Raw genomic sequence first — 19,247 nt, 5'->3', positions numbered from 1 at the left:
TGCGAAGTCAGATGTGGTACCTGTACTTTGGAAGTCATTATTTTATTGACTTCCAAAGTACAGATATCACACCTCCGAGTGTAGTCTATGCTTCTCTCTGTGTGATAAAATAGCATCCCATCGTGGCATTTGGTGCTTGCTATATAGGCTGGACGTCTGTTTCAACAACACGCTTCCCTGGGGCTGCCATCGTATTACGCATACTTCCTGTCCCTACACAATATCCCATGAGTAGAGATACAGCTTCCAATCTCTCTCTCTCTTGTGATTAGAAATATGAAATGCATGAAGATATACATGACATCTTGAGCAAATCGGTGCGAGTACTTGAGTTATCGACTGGAAAATGAACCAGAACTTAGAAACAGTATAATTATGTGCCTTCTGTTTTTTTGCTATCAGAATCATGCAGGTTGAGTACTGACATAGTACACACGCATTTTTTTTTTTTACTAGAGCCACGTAAACCCGTCATGTGTGAGCCATGAATAAGGGGAGTGGTGGCGTGGTCTGGGATGCTGTGCCGACCTTGGGTCTCGGCTTCATCACAACCCGCCGCGCCAATAGCAATAGCATGCCTGGATTAGCACTTTTACAGTGTCATCATTCTGTTGCGGAAATTGAGTTTCAGTTTAATCATGTTCTGGTGTACCAGGACAGAAGGTTGAGTCTGTGAAAAAGACATATTTATCTTGGTTTTTCATACGGCTAAAATAACGTAAAGTTGATACCGATTATGGTGCGTGATGTGCCACATGATGCCAAGACCATTGGTAGGGGGACGCACTTCACCTCACCAGCACAGCTTTTTAGCACCTACACGCCATTTGTAGTCCACTCAGCTGTGATGCCGAGACCCTTGGTCGGCGGAGCTTCACAGGTCCCACCCACTCCGTCCTGCTGGATATGTACCATTGTGTCGAGTTCTCCTCCTCATTTTAGTTCATCATGCAGTGAGTGTTCAATAGTAAAAAATAAATTAAAAAAACTTATAACTTATATTCTTTGTTGTTGTTCTCCTGCATGCTATGTAGGCACATGCGCTTTCATAAAAAATAATAAAAATAAAATAATGGACACGCTGTTCGGTAGCCATTAATATGCATGACTAAACTACATGTGAGAGAGATAAAAATAACAATGGTTGTCTTGCAGTTTGTCCTCTTGGCTGCGATAATAAAGTTGCTATTTCCGAAAAAAGATGGTGTGTGTAAGATTTTTCATGTATGTATTTCCAAAACGTTCATTCAATGAAGACAAATAATAATTTATAATACAGACAAGGACCAAGGAACTACAAGTTATGCTATAATGTAACTGTCCACTTACGCCACCAGTTACTTGACAATCAGCTCATGGCGATAACATTGCATAAAACTGACCGACAGTACTACAGTTCTACAACTTTCTACAACTTTCTTTCATATCTGGCTTGCAAGTGTTGAGTTTCGGAGAGAAAAGAGCAGTACGTGGCATGTAGCCTCTAATTTCCTAAAACCTTTTAAATTCTCCGTGAAGTCCGAATTTGAAATTGCAAGTTCTACAACTAAGTAAAAAATGGAATGAAAAAGCCGATGAGTCAGTGTGAATCACCGGTGAAAGTCACACTGCACTGTACACTAAATCAAAAATTACAAAGCATGCTTTTGGAATGTACACCATTGGAACAGGACAATGTGGATTTTGCTGACTTTCTCGCTCTTCATCCTTGACGTGTTCTGTGGTGTGTTTAGGTCCATGGGATTTTCCCCCCTCGGAGTCCTGCCGGCTGGGTTGTTTTCCAAGAACAAGGCCCTTCTGGATTTGTAAGCTATACCCCACGCATATCTTATAATTATAATTATGCAATGCGATATGTTGTTCCCACATGCACACACAGCTTCTCACATGCACACACAGCTCCCCACATGCACACACAGCTCCCCACATAGCTAACTAACAATACCAAGCCAACAAACTGTGCATAGCATGTCAAAAGAAATCTTGAGGCTTCCTGCAGCTTGCAGCTTCATAATAGCTTCACACCAGCATAGCATCACACCAGCATAGCATTACACCAGCATAGCATTACACCAGCATAGCATTACACTAGCATAGCATTACACCAGCATAGCATTACACCAGCATAGCATTACACCAGACGACCACCGATACCTCTCCTGGCGTAAATACCGGCATGGCCAGTAGCTTCCTCATGTTTCAGCCTGATGATGATTGCGTATGCATGAAACTCTAACTTGCAGCACACTACAGGTAGTCGCGTCCCTTGATGTTCGTGGATGATCCGATATGGCATGTATTCGAGTGTCACAATTTAGGGTCTCCATTTAGAAAGCTGGTCAAGATTCATGTTTTGGCGCTGTAAAAATAGGATTTTGCTAGAGCCAGATCACCCAAAGCTGCACAAGCAGTGGGGCTGCCAGTGAGTTTGAGATTGACATTTTTTTTAATTAACTAGACACCAACGCATATGGCCGATTGGTTTGCAGGCTTGCCTGCGAATCTTGAGGTCCCGAGTTCAAGACCCGCGCTGGTAGCAGGGAGCGTGTAAAAAGACGTTTTACGCGTGGTGAACTGCGCCGACACCCACGGTCAACTGGGTACTCACAGCTCGGAGTGAGAATAACAAGGATGCAGTTTACAGGGTTATGGGCCGTTACACGCCCGATTGGTTGAGAGACTAACCTCCTCTCCCCTGACTCACTTGCGAGGTCTGCATTCGCCACTAAGGTTAATAGGCATAGTGGTGGCCTGCGGATGCGAAGGCTAGTTTGTGTGTTTCTGAACATTCAAGCGATGCCGACGCGGATCCCGCCAATATTATTATTTATTAGACATTCTGACAATGGGTGGCTGACCCGAAACGTCAATAATTTTTTCGACATCACCAATAAAAGAATTTTCATCAAGCGCATGCGCCAGGAGTGAATTCCAACTAAATAGAGAGCGGTTGTCAATTGGCAAACCCACTTTTTATTTGCAATGCAGTTGTGTGATGTCCACCGCTTACTAAGCGAACAAGACAATACACAGACAAATCACCTAGTGTTCCTGCACACTACATCTTGTTACGTTGCAATAACTAAAATATAATTGTTTAAAAAAAGCCCGGCCTGTTTCTGTTACAATTAAAATATCAGGGAACTAACACAAGGGCATTGATTGTGCTTCCATGACAACGATAATTTTGTCCTACTCAGAGTTTGGACCGAAAGCGGACATGACGTCAGGCTAATCCGTGGAAGAATTTCAGAACATTTCCAGATTTGAGGGTGGGCGGGGTAGGTTGCAGGGGCAGAGGTGGCATAGATCATGTTGTGTGCACCGAGGATCCTGGCCTTTATGCTTATTCTTTCGTTGGTGTTCTGTAGATCCCTGTGTGCTACAAGAATGCGGGAATTCCCCGACTTGACAGGGCTTCCAGCGCTCGCAAGAGTGTAAGTGAATGTGGACCTCCCCCACACCTCTCCCTCCCGCTGCGTCTGCCCAGTGTTGACTCCCGAGACCCACGGTCGGACGAGCTGCCCGGGCCTCACCACCACTGCCGTTTCTGTACTGCCTTCTCTATACCATGTACCATGTACACTGTATATGTGCACATCCACATGTCTCAAGATTTGTGGTTTTCAATAAAATAAAATAAACCTTGGTCTTTCTCTTTTGTAGTTCCTTGGTCTTTCTCTTTTGTATAAAATAAAAAGACCGTTCTGTTTTCGCTAAATCTGCGTTAAAATCTCGGTGTCTTTGGATTGGCCCACTTGATGAGAGGCATTTGTTGCATCAAGAAAGCCTAAAACATTATACTGGATTCTGGGGTGATTGTTGTGTATAGTACACACGGGGGGGGGGGGGTACACACACAGGGGGGGGGGGGGGCGTCTGCAGGTTAATCAATATCACCTTCTGCATGAGGTGTTTGTCAAGATTTTGCAGAAAAAAGCAACATTCAGTGAGTTTTGAACTCGGATGGTGAGGCAATTTAATTACCGTCTTTCCCCGATTGTAAGGCGCACTCGATTATAAGTGGCACCCCCACTTTGAGGTTTGAACCACATTGTTTCAATACATGCATGTAAGTAGGCTGCCACTCTCGATTGTAAGTCGCATCCCCTTCTTTGTCCTTGAAGTTTTAGTATAAAAAGGCGCGACTCAGTGTGTTCTGGGAAATATGGTATGGACTCGGCAATGTTATCGCGATGTTATCGCATGAGCTGATTGTTTAGTAACTGGTGATGGTGTAAGTGGTGGTGTTAGTGGACATTATAGCGTAACTTTCAGTTTCTTGGTCCTTTTTCTTTACTATAAATACGGTATGGTAAAAAGGAGAAGGGCAAAATGTTACGAGTTATGACTAACTGTGCACAAATGTAACCAGATCGTGTACAGTCGGCGAGTGCTGTTGGTTTGTTTTCTTGAATAAAAATATGGGCAATACAAACATGGAAGATGTCCCGCAATTCTCTGCAGACTACTTCATTATGGCAGTTGGAATAGTTTCTAAATGGGAAGTAAACTTGTCAACGGAATCGGCCGGTAGCGCATACGGAGCAAGTCTGTCCTATGTTCTAGCTGCAGCATGGATGGCTGGCCCGAGACGACAATTTTACACCAACAATACTGATTCCGAGGAGAACTGGCGTTTTAGTAGCATTTATTTGGCCGTCTGATCCTGGGGTATGTGCGCGTTCAAGTCGCTCACTGGTGCATATGCTGTACTAAAGATTGTAGTTTGTGTGTGTGTTTTCTTGTTGTCTAACAGGGAATTGAACCTCAACCAGATTTCCAACATCCCTGCATTACCAGCAATCCCCTCTCTGACTGCACTGTGAGTTGATTTAAATGCTCAAATCACAGCTGAACTACAAGCTACAGTAGAACCTGTAACTAAAGACCACCGTGACAAGCGACCAGCCTGCTACTACAGACCGCTTCGCCAGGCGCGGACGGTCTCACACTTTCATGGTTGTGCGGTGCAGACCTCTAAGTATGGACCACCGGCCACTAAAGACCGCTTTCTCTGGTCCCAACGGGTGGTCGTTTGTTGTGTCCTGATCCCCATGCACACAAGCATCCAGCTAGCACAAGTAGATTGGGGAAAAAGCCATGAACAAGAGCATGCGGAGTGTGATCATGCTAGATCATGCTAGTGCTAGAGAAGTATCTAACAAGAGTACCTATCTAACAAGAGTACCTATCTAACAAGAGTACCTATCTAACTAGAGTACCTATCTAACAAGAGTACCTATCTAACAAGAGTACCTATCTAACTAGAGTACCTATCTAACAAGAGTACCTATCTAACAAGAGTACCTATCTAACAAGAGTACCTATCTACCAAGAGTACCTATCTAACAAGAGTACCTATCTAACAAGAGTACCTATCTAACAAGAGTACCTATCTAACAAGAGTACCTATCTAACAAGAGTACCTATCTAACGAGAGTACCTATCTAACGAGAGTACCTATCTAACAAGAGTACATAATCGTTAGTCACAGGTTGTACTGTACATTAAAAGTGCAGGTTTTGTCATTGGTGTGACGCCCAACGTTGCTAGCCACCTGAGTACTTGTCGAATAGACAACATGCTTTTCTCACTGGCGAAATATCACAACAAATGCAATGCATTATTGAGAAATGTTTACACAGCTTCAATTAAATGCTTCGTACTTCCTGCATTTATTGACAGGTTCTGTCTATTTTGTTGTCAACATGCATGAGTGTAGTGTAGACATTTGACGAGAAAGAGAGAGAGAGAGAAAGAGAGAGAGAGAGAGAGAGAGAGAGAGAGAGAGAGAGAAAGAGAGAGAGGGGCGGAGAGAGATAGAGACAGAGAGATAGAGACAAAGACACAGAAAGAGACAGAGAGATAGAGACAGAGAGACAGAGAGATAGAGGGAGAGACAGAGAGAGTATGGCTTGCGTAGGACGGACATACTATGAGAACACGGCAAAGAGCTAACTTAGTCTTCACCTTTATGAATGACCACACATGGAACTTTGCAACACCATTGTAGAGCCATGCCATTGTTCAACTAACAGTGCCGAACAACTGTCTCAGTCATTGACCACACCAGTTGTGAACCCTGCTGATGCCTTAATGATTGAACATTTTGAAGAGATCTACTTTGAGGCGGTGTTGTCGGAGGCATTTTTCGCTGACTTTGAACCAGGTCGCTGTCAAGAATTCCTGAAAAAAAGTTTAACGTTCAAATTTCTTATGCGATTTGATTTTTGATTTTATTCCCAGCGATCTAACGGGTAATGTCATTTCCACTCTGCATCCGAGGGCCTTTGTTCAACTGCCAAAGCTGAGGAATCTGTAAGTATGTGAACAAATATGATACGTGTGCCTGTAATGGCAGGGTCTTTGTCCAGGCAGAGGAGGTCATAAGCAGAAACAGAATGTGCTGCTGTGACGCGTCTAGTTGCTTCAACGTCTGCTGCCGTGAGCTGCTTCGTTCACTCTTCTTACTCACCCACCAGAAATAGTCACTGATGAATTCCGCAGACATACTTCTTCTTTCAAAACAAAATCACATCCATTGATTGTAGATTGGTTGAGTTTTCTTTCCATACTATTTCGCATATCTGCCTGGAGATTTCCCGTCCCTTCATTGCTCTCAGTATTCATATCTATTTGTCAGTGGTCAGAGCATCACTGGCCTCAAGGAACATCTCTGGTTCGAGTCCTGGTGGTGATAGTCAATTTTTTCTTCAGATTTTTCCCTTATCCATTCCCTCAACCTATGAATAGACAAAGGCACACAATGAAAACCTTGGGCAAATTCCGTTGTGACTCAGAGACCAATCATCAGACACACAACTTATGAATAATAATTATTCAAACAATAAGAGGACAGAGAATTAAGTCTGAGTTTCACGCACTAAGGGATCATCAGAAAACAGTAATGAGAAATCTATATAATCATTTGTGTGTTTTTGCATGCATAGAAAACTGGGTGATATCACAGTGCTGGACTATCGACTGTGCCAACTAAAAGTGCCCAGAGATTTCTCGAAGCGCGAGCGCTTACAAAGCACTGATGCTGTACTGAACTATCTTTCAAACAGTAAGTGTTCTGCCAGGAATTGGAAGCAACAGTGTCTGATGTGCAACGCAGTAAAATGCTCTGGTTGTATCAGCTGGGTGAATAGCGGCCGGTTTGATTTGTGCCACAACATCAGCATCCAAATTTTGACAAACCGTTTCAAAAAAATGTCTTCAGCTTCGGGTTTTTTTTTAGTTTTCCTTTGGATCATGTCGCTTGTTTACAGCCCAGTACATGGAAGTACTGACATACAATTTACCCGTTGATGTACAAAGCGTCCAGTACTATAGAGCAATGAAGAGCAAAATAGCTTTGGAATGAATTTTAGAAGTATTCTTGCACCACGGTGCACGGCCAATGGTGATTCTCTGCACCCTGGCGAAGGCTTTTTAACTGAGTTTCCTTCCCTTCGCAGTGGAATCAGCCTTTGAAAGAGGCCGGGATAGGAATAATCGAACAATAAGAACACATGCTGATGTAAAGTGACCTGCAATCAAACATGTTCACGGATTCATCAGCAGCTCAAAGTGGCTGAAGGATGTGACGAAGTGGGCGTACCAATATGGATGATTTTAAGAGTAAGCGCAGCATCCGGTAAAGTCAAAACGCAAAGCGCTAGCTCCCACATTTCCCATGTAAGGAGCAAGGCCTGCAAAATGCCGCTCTCAATCCTCCGGCTATGGGGCACTTGCAAGCCTTCAGTTGCCATTGAACATGGCAACACCAGAGAGAGAGAGAGAGAGAGAGAGAGAGAGAGAGAGAGAGAGAGAGAGAGAGAGAGAGAGAGAGAGAGAGAGAGAGAGAGAGAGAGAGAGAGAGAGAGAGAGAGAGAGAGAGAGAGAGAGAGAGAGAGAGAGAGAGAGAGAGAGAGAGAGAGAGAGAGAGAGAGAGAGAGAGAGAGAGAGAGAGAGAGAGAGAGAGAGAGAGAGAGAGAGAGAGAGAGAGAGATTGTACTCACCTTTGATCTGCGAAAGTGGCGAGATTGAGAGGCCTGTCCAACCCTTGATGTTTAGCTCCTCTCAGGCTTTACAACTAAGTTTGTGCACATGTACTCATATACCAGCACATAGTGTCTGAAGTCCTTGCTGCAACATAGTGCTCAACACCTCAAAAAGGGCAGAGCGTGCTGCACAAAGCAAGAACAACAGGGACCAAAAACCTTTCTCGTAACTCGGAGTTTCGTGTTCATAAACACTCATCAGACGATCATTAAACTCGTATACGTACATGTAGGGGAATTGCTACTCAGCAATAATGTTAACAGTGACCTCGTCAGAATGTAGCTGAGGATCGATAATTCCCAAAGCTATGCAAACGACTTTACTTTAGTTGCGTCTGGCGCTAGCCAGGGCCCACTGTCCTTTATCTCGTATCTGTGTGTGTGTGTGTGTGTGTGTGTGTGTGTGTGTGTGTGTGTGTGTGTGTGTGTGTGTGTGTGTGTGTGTGTGTGTGTGTGTGCATGTGTGTGTGTGTGTGTGCGTGCATGTGTGTATGTGTGTGTGTGTCTGTGAGGAGGGGGTCGTAGGGTGTCTTCACGTGATACGCCAGGCCCGCCCTGCCATCCCATATATCTCCCATACCGTATCATGAAAAAAGACCTGGCCGCATATCCAAATAGGGCTTTCAACTGCAGCATCATAACCTGGAACATGGAGCAAGTTAGTAGAATGTGTATACAAGCGGGGTGTATGGAGGGAATGCATTCATGGCGATAGTACCGGTTCGAATCCCATGTCATGTGTGGAGAAATAGAAATGGAAAAATTATAGCTAGCACCCGATAGCGTAATAAAATATAACGACTTAGTAGGCTGTACCTGGATGAGAGTTAGAATATAACTACTTACTAGCCTGTACCTGGATGAGAGTTAGAATATAACTACTTAGTAGACTGTACCTGGATGAGAGTTAGAATATAACTACTTAGTAGACTGTACTTGGATGAGAGTTAGAATATAACTACTTAGTAGACTGTACCTGGATGAGAGTTAGAATATAACTACTTAGTAGACTGTACCTGGATGAGAGTTAGAATTTGAGTTCTGTATCTATTCAAGTTGGACGGCGAGTCAAGGATTAAAATGAAAAAAGAACACATTTTGACTCAACAGTATCCTGATATGATCTTTAGTGTTGGACAAAGCGGATGACTTGTAAACTTATGGTCCTCTCTTTTTTGATTATTTATCTATTGTTTAAACTCAGATACTGAGCCAGTAATAAAATGTAAAAAAGAGAAGAAACACATGAGAACGAGTTATGCAGCAACTATACACCACTGTCACAAGATGATAAACGGTCAGAAAGTGCGATGATAGGGCTTTGTTTATCATCTTGTTACAGTCGTGGGTAGTTGCTGCATAACTCATTCTCATGTGTTTCTTCTCTTTTTTACATATCTATTGGTTGTTTGTAATATAAAGTTTTTTTTAGGAACCATTAGGAACGAGAGGGCTTGAACGCCCAGGAGCCCACGCTATGCTTTGTTTTACCTGGGTCATCATGTGTGCTATTCGAATTGATAGTAATGTTTTTTTCAATACAATTATCGGGTGCATGCTTTTGTATTTTCAAAGTCGTTTCTATCAGTTCGAATAACACACATTATGACCAGGGTAAAAACTAAGCATAGCAAAGGCTCCTGGGCTTTCAAGCCCCCTCTCGTATGAACTAAGAACCATGTTATGAGGTTGCCTTCCTGACGTCGTTACTTGTTTGTTTCTTTCCCTGTTAGCTTTGAATGCATCGTATTGCAAGCAGCCCTGCACCACCTTATCCTTGGTCAATAACTGTGCACTCTGTAGTGGTAGTCTTGCCACATACACATGCCTAGGTCAGTACATTGCTGCTAGTATTACTACTCAATCTGCGGACAGACCTGTTTCGTCCCTTGCGGACTCATCAGCGCAGCACAGAGAAGATAGGAAGGAATTTCATTACAAAAATTGTGTCTTTGTTACTGCAGTTTGAGCATATCTTCAGTTGGAAGTAGGCCTCGACCAAATATGCTAAAAAAAAGAGCATATTATGCTCGTCGCATATCAGGGAAAACGTCCATAATATGCCAAAGGCGTAGCAAGATATGCAAAAAGATATGCCAAAATATGCTAAAATATGCTCGACATAAGCAGAAAGTGTAGATCATTTCAGTAAAATTACAACCTTGGAATATTCACTGGCTTCACGGCTATCATGCTTATGGTGCAAATCAAAACACATGCGGAATAGTATGGCTGAGGTGTGTCCCCAGCAACCGTAGCGATAGTGTTCATCGTTGGGGGAATGTAGCAAACGCCTCAACCATTCCAAATTCATCCATAAAAGGCATTTCTGAACGCATTTTGTCCATAATATGAATGTTTTGTCCTCGTTTTCTTCAGAATATTTGAATTACATGCTGGCTTCATTCCAATATTCCCTTTGTCGCTCAATATGCCATAATGAACTGTCTCACGAAAATATGCGGAAATATACGCAAGCATATTTGGTCGAGGCCTAGTTGGAAGTTAAGTTTTATAGCCAATTTTGGTTTTCACTATCAGGACTTTCCCTTAGGAACTGGTTGCGTCCTTCTCCGGAACATGTGTATTTGCAGGGGAAGGGAGCTGTTCTTTGGAGGTATGTTAGATAAAGACTCTAAAGAGTACTTCACATAAAACATCTCATGGACCAACAGTGCTCTTTCAGCACAAGTGTGAACCAAACATTGCGAAAAAAGTCATATTCATAGGTTTATGGAATGGAAAAGGAAAAGCCTGAAGAGAAATTGACTCAAGCAGGACTCGAACCAGGGACCTCTGCTTGAGGCCAGCGATGCTCCAACCACTAAGCTATGGTATAGTCGTCATCCCAGCAGAAACCGTTCAACATTTTCTTCAGACTGCGAAACTCACACTTCCTGCAGCACCACACAGGCTGGTGGGACGCAGCCCTCGCTCGCAAAATTCTATGAATTGGTACTTTCTGGATTATGTCCATATATTATTAATAATTATACTCTCACGACCATCTACCCATTGTCCTCGTTCCTCACTGTTATTCATTCTCCACTCCTCCCCTCCGCACACTTTTACTGCAAAATGGCGCACTTTGTCTGTGTAGACACCGGCGGAGCAGCCTGGCCCCGCTACCACTTCTCGCACCTACTGTATTCGGGAATATAGTGGACTTTCGTATAAAAAAAATAAAAAGTGCAAATCAGAAGCAGAAGGCTCTTGTCTGAACTAAGGCTATACAGATATGATCGCGATAAAGTAATCTGCACAACGATCTCTATCCGCTATCAGCTATGGATGGACACATGCTTTTGCAGGGTTGTTGCATGAGTAAAGACACACCTATTCGCATGCAGGCTTTCACGTGTCTGCACAACTGAGGTGAATCCGTAATGAGCTTCAAGCGTAGGGAGGGTCAACTTGAAATGTCGGTGTAAACATGATTGCGTGCATTAGCTCCTAGTTATACTCAGAATTCCACAGTACCCTCAGCGTATCCCCCCCCCCCCCCCTCATACCCTCAGCGTACCCCCCCCCCCCCTCATACCCTCAGCGTATCCCCCCTCATACCCTCAGCGTATCCCCCCCCCCCTCCCCTCATACCCTCAGCGTACCCCCCCCCCCGCCTCATACCTTCAGCGTACCCCCCCCCCTCATACCCTCAGCGTATCCCCCCCCCCTCATACCCTCAGCGTATCCCCCCTCATACCCTCAGCGTATCCCCCCCCCCCCCACCCTCATACCCTCAGCGTACCCCCCCCCCCCCCCCTCATACTCCCATTTACTTCATTCTTCTCTTTGGTTTACTTCGTTGTTTCCACCTTGCTTGTACAGATCATGACGAGTGTCAACAAGGTTCTCATACCTGCAGTGCCAATACCAACTGTGCTAACACAGTAGGGTCTTACCGATGTACATGCCTAGCTGGGTATTCAGGAGATGGCAGGTCTTGCACAGGTAAGCTAGAAACCCACGAAATAAAAACAACTGATGAGTGTTGTACGAAAACTTGTTTGAATCCCTATTTTTCTCTACACTATTTCTTCATATTTTCATTGTTTTATTGCACATTGTCTCCACCGTTTTACATTGCATGAATAAAGTATACACATATGTCTATTCAGATTGTCTTATTGATTGCGCTTATCAAATAAAAACAACCATCATTAATTTTTAAAAATAGTGATCAGGACTTCCTGCGTGAATTGTTGACATACCGTATATTCTCTATTATAAGCACAGGTCTCCATTACTAGCACAGTCTCTAATACTAGCACACTGTGAGCACCTTTCGAAACATTATAAGCAAAGTCTCTATTATTAGCACGGTCTTGGTGGAAATCAATGCGGCATGCATAATATCTAGCATGTATTTTGTCTTGCTTTGTATGGATGTATTGGTTGAAAAAATATAAGCACGGTCTCCAATATAAGCGCGGTCTCCAATATAAGCACGGGGTAGAGGGGTGTTGAAAAAATATAAGCACGGCGCTTATAATAGAGAATATACGGTATGAAGCTCGAGAAATCTTCCCAGCACACACGCACATGAAGAGTGCGAGTCGCTCACAACCCGACACATGTTTGCCAGCAAACTCCCATCATTCTCCATGCGCTTGCAGCCAACGCGTTAACTCCACCTGTTCAAACACGATTGCATCCTTTACGTGTACTGTACTAGCAAATTTGGATTTACGGGGACTGGCATAATGTGTTATGTGACTGCTGGGTCACTGTGCATCTTTGTGCAGTGCATTTGAGTAGCAGATGTTCACCAAGTCACTGAGTGATACCTCTGCATACTTCCTCCGGAATCAAAAACTTCGTGACTTTTTCACATGACTTTTCTGTCCCTACGGGAATTTGCGGAAAAAACTCTCGAAAACTTGAGCAAGAAATTGCGGCAGAAAGTAACAAAAAATGCGACGAAAAGTGCGGAATGATGCAGAACTTGCCAGGAATTCGCGGACTTATCTGCAGAAAATTGAGGATTTGGGCCAAATCACAAAATGTGTTGCATCGTACATGTAGTATATCTACTCGGGAGTCGTACTGTGCAAATAACCTAAAGAATCATGGAAAGAACTGCGTGAAAAGTGCATAAAAATGTGAGATATAGTGCAGAAAACAACAAAAAACGCGGGAAATCGCGGATTTTGCTGAAAATCGCGGGTTTGGACCAAAATCGCGAAATTTGTTGCATCCGTGGAATCGCAATTTCCTGGATGGACAGACTTTTCAAGGAGTTACTGTGCTCAACAAAAGTGTTCTGTTGGAAGAGAAACACTTCAACACGCTCAATGGACGTGTGTAGAGTATCTACCAAGTCGATTAATAGAGTCTCAGTCTGAGTCACCATCGCTCGATTCATCACGGCCGGAGCCAACCAAAGTGGCACGGAGCAGCTTTTCCGCGTTTCTGATCGTCTTTGCTGTTACTGGTACGTGATTTTCACCCGTGCCTTCCCCAACATCTAGGTAAAGACCGCGGTGGCGCTGGTACTCTGGTATCCCCTTGGCTCTCGAGAATGCTCCGGAAAGCCAAACATATCGAATTTTGTTCACATTGTAGTCTTCCCATCACGTCACGACTGCTGCGAGGAGATCTTGCTTGTTCTCCTATCCTATCAAGGAGACATTGGAGTGGAAGCAGCTGAGAAAGGTAAGACCTTCCACTGAACAACGACTTCGAGTTTGAACTTTTAGCTTTACTTCGCTGCGGGAAGTGACGAGTGTCACATCTTTGCGTTTGGAGTTTTGACATCTTGCCGACCTGTTCTCACTTTCGCTGGTGTTTTGGGGGATGGTGCAGATTACAAAACACTAGCTGCTATCTCTTTCACACTCTTCTTGCTCCTCAGTGCCATTGTCCTGCTCTTTCTCATTCTGACCTAAAAACTAGCAACGACAAGCAGTGAGCACAGTTCTTTTGTTGGCAATGTGCCTCGTGGACAAAAATGGAAAACAAGGTCGCTTCGCTTGGTTTACAGCACGACACCTTTGCCTTGCGATAGCTGTCGGCTTTCCAGAATGTGAATCATGCCTTCCTGTGGTTCGGAATTGTCATCTGTTGGTGCTTCAGGCCGACAGAGCCACACAGAGAGGGACAGAACAGCAGCGAAAATTAATGAAAGAAAGTCATGAAGTGTTTTTGCTTCCGGCGACAGTAGTGTGCTAGTACACCGGTCCCAGAGCACAGACTACAGTAAGAGCACAGACTACAGTCAGAGCACAGAGCACAGACTACGGTCAGACCTCAGAGCACAGACTACAGTCAGACCTCAGGGCACAGACTACAGTCAGACCTCAGAGCACAGACTACAGTCAGACCTCAGAGCACAGACTACAGTCAGACCTCAGAGCACAGACTTCGGTCAGACCTTAGAGCACAGACTACAGTCAGAGCACAGACTACGGTCAGACCTCAGAGCACAGACTACAGTCAGAGCACAGAGCACAGACTACAGTCAGACCTCAGAGCACAGACTACAGTCAGACCTCAGAGCACAGACTACGGTCAGACCTCAGAGCACAGACTTCGGTCAGACCTTAGAGCACAGACTAGAGTCAGACCTCAGAGCACAGACTAGCGTCGGACCTCGCTTAACGGCACACATCTGTTCTCCACAAAAATATCCGATAAGGCGAGGAAACCGGATAATCGAACACACATGCTTCATGTATGAAAGGCATTATGTTGTAAATCGGTAGCCAACGACTTTCTTCCTCATGGCGAGAGATCCGGATAAAAGAGAACCAGATAAGCGCGGACTGGCTGTATCTAGTTGTAGTGTGTACTGGTAGGTGTGCGCCACCAGAGCATGTGAGAGAAAACCAGCAAGGGATCTGTGTCCGGGTTCACAATGCACAGATGCACCATTCATCGGAACAGCTGGCTCCACGAACCAGCACAAGGGCTTGATGACGAATGTACGCGCGGACGTCAAGTCCGGCTTGACGCCACTTGGTACGTCGGGAAAATTGTGGGCGCCTTTTGTTCTCAAGATTTCACCCACTTCCAGTCATCGCAGAAAAAAACGAACTATACCATCATGATCAGGAGCCAAAAGACTAGAAAACGAGACAAAGAAAAATATTGGTGATGGTTCAATTATGATTCATGGCGAGTGTTCGAGAGTTTGAATGAGCTTTCTTAAGACAAGCACAATTGATAGAAACTGGTTCCATGCCCATTTTTTTCGTGTTTCGATGTATTTTATTTTTGTTCAGACGTAAACGAGTGTGCCAGCAACACTCACCACTGTGATAGAAACGCCACGTGCTACAACACATTGGGATCTCACACATGTACTTGCAGCCGTGGATTCAAGGGAAATGGAACATCTTGCGCAGGTATGTTTTTGCTTGTTTTAGTTTGTACTGTGTTCACGTTGGCGACTCGAAAATAATAATGATAAACAATGGTGGACTCGGATGGAGAGCCAAGGATTAATTTTTTAATTTTTTTCTTTCTTTTCTATACAAACAATGGTACTGAGACTAGGACAAACATGACAACTACTGAGCAGAGGCTGCACCCAGACGCAGCGGTGACGGTGGCGCATGGTTTGCATCTGACAGCTGTGATACAGTACTATGTAGTCAGTCTGTTATCATCAAAATGTTATCTGCAGGGTGCACGGTGCTACCTTGTGCACTTCAAAGGTCCGCCTGAATTCTTGACGTCATGGGTTTTGATGGGTTTGATTTCAAAATTCAGTACCGGTTTTCGATACTGTTTTTTTAAATATTTCAGACGTAAACGAATGTGACCTTGGAACCGATGAATGCTCTGAAAATGAATTTTGTACAAACTCAATAGGAGCATATATTTGTGGCTGCAAATCGGGATTCGAGAGAAGTCCACACCATTGCACGGGTAAGTTCATTGTACTGTAAAACTGGAAAATGTCGGCGGAGTTTTATTTTCGGTAACTTCGGTACGGGTACATTTTTACACTAGCTTTTTTTTTTTTTTTTTATTGAAAAACCACAAACCTTTACACCAGTTGTGCATGTAGTATGGTTGCAAGGAGTGACATTACCTTTGATATGCTCTTTATGGGATTATGCGTCTGCCGTTGGGGGATGTGCGATGTCTTCTGTGGGGTTGTCCAGTCCGTGCTAGCACGGGTCTGGGAGTGGTGAACTGTGGTCTGGGTGCCTGTGTCCGTACGGCGACGGGGCTGAGTCAGTGGTGCCGGACAAGTCGCTGCTACCATTGGTGCAGTTTGCTACGAGGTGATCCGTCGCACCACATCTCCTGCAGGTACGCTGTTGGCCACTGTGATACACACAGAACACGTATTTCCCGTTGCTGCTACGCACGTACGACGGGAGTGTGGCACCTGCTTTTGGTTTGAAGGTGGCAAATCTGACACCGGAGGCAATGTTAACGTCATCACGGACTGTAAATTTGCCCGTACGGTGAGAGTGGAGCAAGCACAACACAGCCTGAAAACCAGACTGGAGAATGTCTTGGATGTGTAGCTGAGTTGAGTTTGTTCTTGAGAACATTGGGGAACAATGTCTCCGCCCTCGACTCGAAAACCACTCGAAACTAATTGTTGCGCTACCGTGGCGGAGGACAGTGTGATTCTGCAGTGACCCGAACTAGGGCTGAAACGATCATTCAATAACTCCTAACGATCAGCCAATATCACTAACGATCAATATATTGGTTTTATCGATTCTTGTCGGCTCCACTCGTGTACCTCACACACCAGTCTATAAAGAAATTCCATGATACCCTTGGTACATTAGAAATGTGTGGCACCGCACCGTTGACATCTGTGGAAATCTGGCCGGTTTTATCGACATGAACTAGAGAGTTTCATGTTGTCTCTAGAGCAAAGGATCTTGTCATCACCCTCTGGTAACTTCTCTTATCTCCAACCTCTCACCCAAATGAACCAAAAAGACAAAGTCTTCCCTCCCGATCTCTTTCAAAGCCACAAATCTATCTTACAGCGCTTGGAAGTACATGATTGTACTCGTATTCACTATCGGATGGAGTGCAAGGGCTAGAATACTGTCACTAAAACACATGCATAATAAATCGTTAGCATTCGTTTTGAACACTAACGATCATTGATTGCACTCTTAATGATCGATATGCGAGTTATCGGTATAATTGTTTCAACCCTAACCCGAACCACTTACTTGGATAGAAAGAATGTTCGACACATTGAGACCAGCGGTTTCAAATGATGTCACATATTGAGGGGGCTTCACTTGCTTCAGGGCTGGAAACACGATTGTATTGGCTCGTGGCTCTGCAGCCGATCACCTCCTCCAGGGATTAGCCTCGGCCTCCTGGCCAGCAACGGATACCTCTCCTACGACGTCCATTGCGTGGGAGTATTCGGTGGCCACGTACCATGAAGGAAAACAAAAGCTCTAGATTTTTTGCTTCCGTACACACTGCACACTGCACACTTTTTTGATGTAGCTGTCATCCCAGCAGAAACCCCTCAACAATATCTTTAGACTGCGAAACTCACACTTCCCGCAGCACTACACAGCCTGGTGGGACGCACCCCTCGCTCGCAAAAGTCTATGAAGTTGTTACATTCTGGATCATGTCCACATAATTAATAATTATGCTCTCACTACCATCTACCCATTGTCCTCCCCCCCCCCCCCCTTCCTCCACTCCCCCCCCCCCCCCCGCCCTCCCCTCCGCATACTGTTCCTGTATAATGGCGCGCTTGGTCTGCTTGGTTCCATGCCCATTTTTCTTTGCGTTTCGATGTACCTTATTTTCGTTCAGATGTAAACGAGTGTACCACTAGGACTCACGGCTGTGATGGAAATGCCATGTGCCACAACACATTGGGATCGCATACATGTACTTGCAGGTCTGGGTTCACAGGAGATGGAACATCTTGCACAGGTATGTTTTCATTTGTACTGTGTTCACGTTCCTAGCTCGAAAGTAGTAACGAATATCAACTGTCCTGAGACAGGGACAGGCGTGACAAAATACTGCGCAGAGGCTGCACCGAGACGCAGCAGTGATGGTGGGGCATGGTTTGCATCTGACAGCTGAGATACTATGTACGTCGAGTACCCGTTAGTCGTGGACGACTGTACGGTACGGTATTTTTTCTCCAGGATAATACTTACGTGTATAGTTAGCTGGCCTGTGCAGTCGTACAGTTTGAAAGCACTGTTGATGGTTTGATCCTGCTGTATATGACAATTTGGACTGTTTTGCATGTAGCGCAGTAAGTGCGCATGCTGCGCTTGTCGCGATGTAGTGCACTTGCTGTGGATTGCATGACTTTGCATGTCCTTCTGGCATGAAATGTGGAAAGCTATTGCATAGAAACTGTTACTATTGGCTGCTAAAGGGTACCCGATGACCCGCCTGTTAACCCAGGTACCTGCGTGTAACCTTAAAGGGCAACCGTTTCACCCCTAAATACAAGAGCTCTAGAATTTGCTTCCGTACACACTGCACACTTTCTTGATGTAGCTGTCAACCCAGCAGAAACCGTTCAACAATATCTTTAGACTGCGAAACTCACACTTCCTGCAACACTACACAAGCTGGTGGGACACAGCCCTCGCTCACAAAAGTCTATGAAGTTCAGGGCTCACGGTTGGGATGCCAAAACTCGATTACGTGGGAGGACATCTTGAAATCTGATCACCATAGAAATGAGCTCGCGTGACTCGAGCTATATTCACGCGGCAGTGCGCGCAGTACTACTGCGCGGGGCACAGCATGGACTCGAGCGTGTTTCAGTGACTGACAAGAAGAAGTACAACTGAGAAAGACAGAGACCGGTTGGGGACTTGCGTTTTCACTTTGGTTGCCGTTCACTGTCGTGTTATTGCTTCTTTCCGAAAGAGTGTGTTGCGAGCAGTGCTGGCCTCGTAAGCCGAGAGCTTCAGACAGTTCGTTCGCACGCTGAATCCTGCGATGAGAAGTCGCCAGTTCTGCCACCGAGTCTTTGCTGAGAAAGGGATCGACATCTATGTCGTCCGCTGATGCACTGGCGCAGGTGAGGAGAGGTAGAGGACAAGAGCTGCTTGACGGAATGAAGCAAAGACTCACACCGTGTTCTAGTTCGTTATCTCTGTTCTCAGAGTGTTTTGTAAATGCACGTACACGAGTGAAAGAGCCGTGCCACGCTGCTGCGAGAAGTGACGATGGAGAGTTGTGAATTAATTGATTTGCCACTCTGTTTCGTTG

At 44.8% G+C, this 19,247-nt stretch overlaps 1 protein-coding gene across 1 annotated transcript in view; it reads left to right on the top strand.

The window, feature by feature from the left end:
• LOC135821875 (slit homolog 3 protein-like) overlaps positions 1-19,247 on the top strand; it is a 118,763-nt gene that overhangs the window by 56,537 nt on the left and 42,979 nt on the right. Inside the window, exons 24-33 of the mRNA XM_065334876.1 lie at positions 1,734-1,805; positions 3,372-3,437; positions 4,760-4,825; positions 6,250-6,321; positions 6,954-7,072; positions 9,785-9,883; positions 11,880-12,002; positions 15,275-15,397; positions 15,801-15,923; positions 17,817-17,939. Of these exons, the coding sequence (XP_065190948.1) occupies positions 1,734-1,805; positions 3,372-3,437; positions 4,760-4,825; positions 6,250-6,321; positions 6,954-7,072; positions 9,785-9,883; positions 11,880-12,002; positions 15,275-15,397; positions 15,801-15,923; positions 17,817-17,939 (986 nt within the window). The remainder of the gene's footprint in view (positions 1-1,733; positions 1,806-3,371; positions 3,438-4,759; positions 4,826-6,249; positions 6,322-6,953; positions 7,073-9,784; positions 9,884-11,879; positions 12,003-15,274; positions 15,398-15,800; positions 15,924-17,816; positions 17,940-19,247) is intronic.

The sequence above is a fragment of the Sycon ciliatum genome, chromosome 7 (assembly GCF_964019385.1).
Source record: "Sycon ciliatum chromosome 7, ocSycCili1.1, whole genome shotgun sequence".
Lineage (NCBI taxonomy): Eukaryota > Metazoa > Porifera > Calcarea > Leucosolenida > Sycettidae > Sycon > Sycon ciliatum.
The sequence above is the reverse complement of the archived record's forward strand: the minus strand, read 5'-3'. Positions and strand labels throughout refer to the sequence as shown.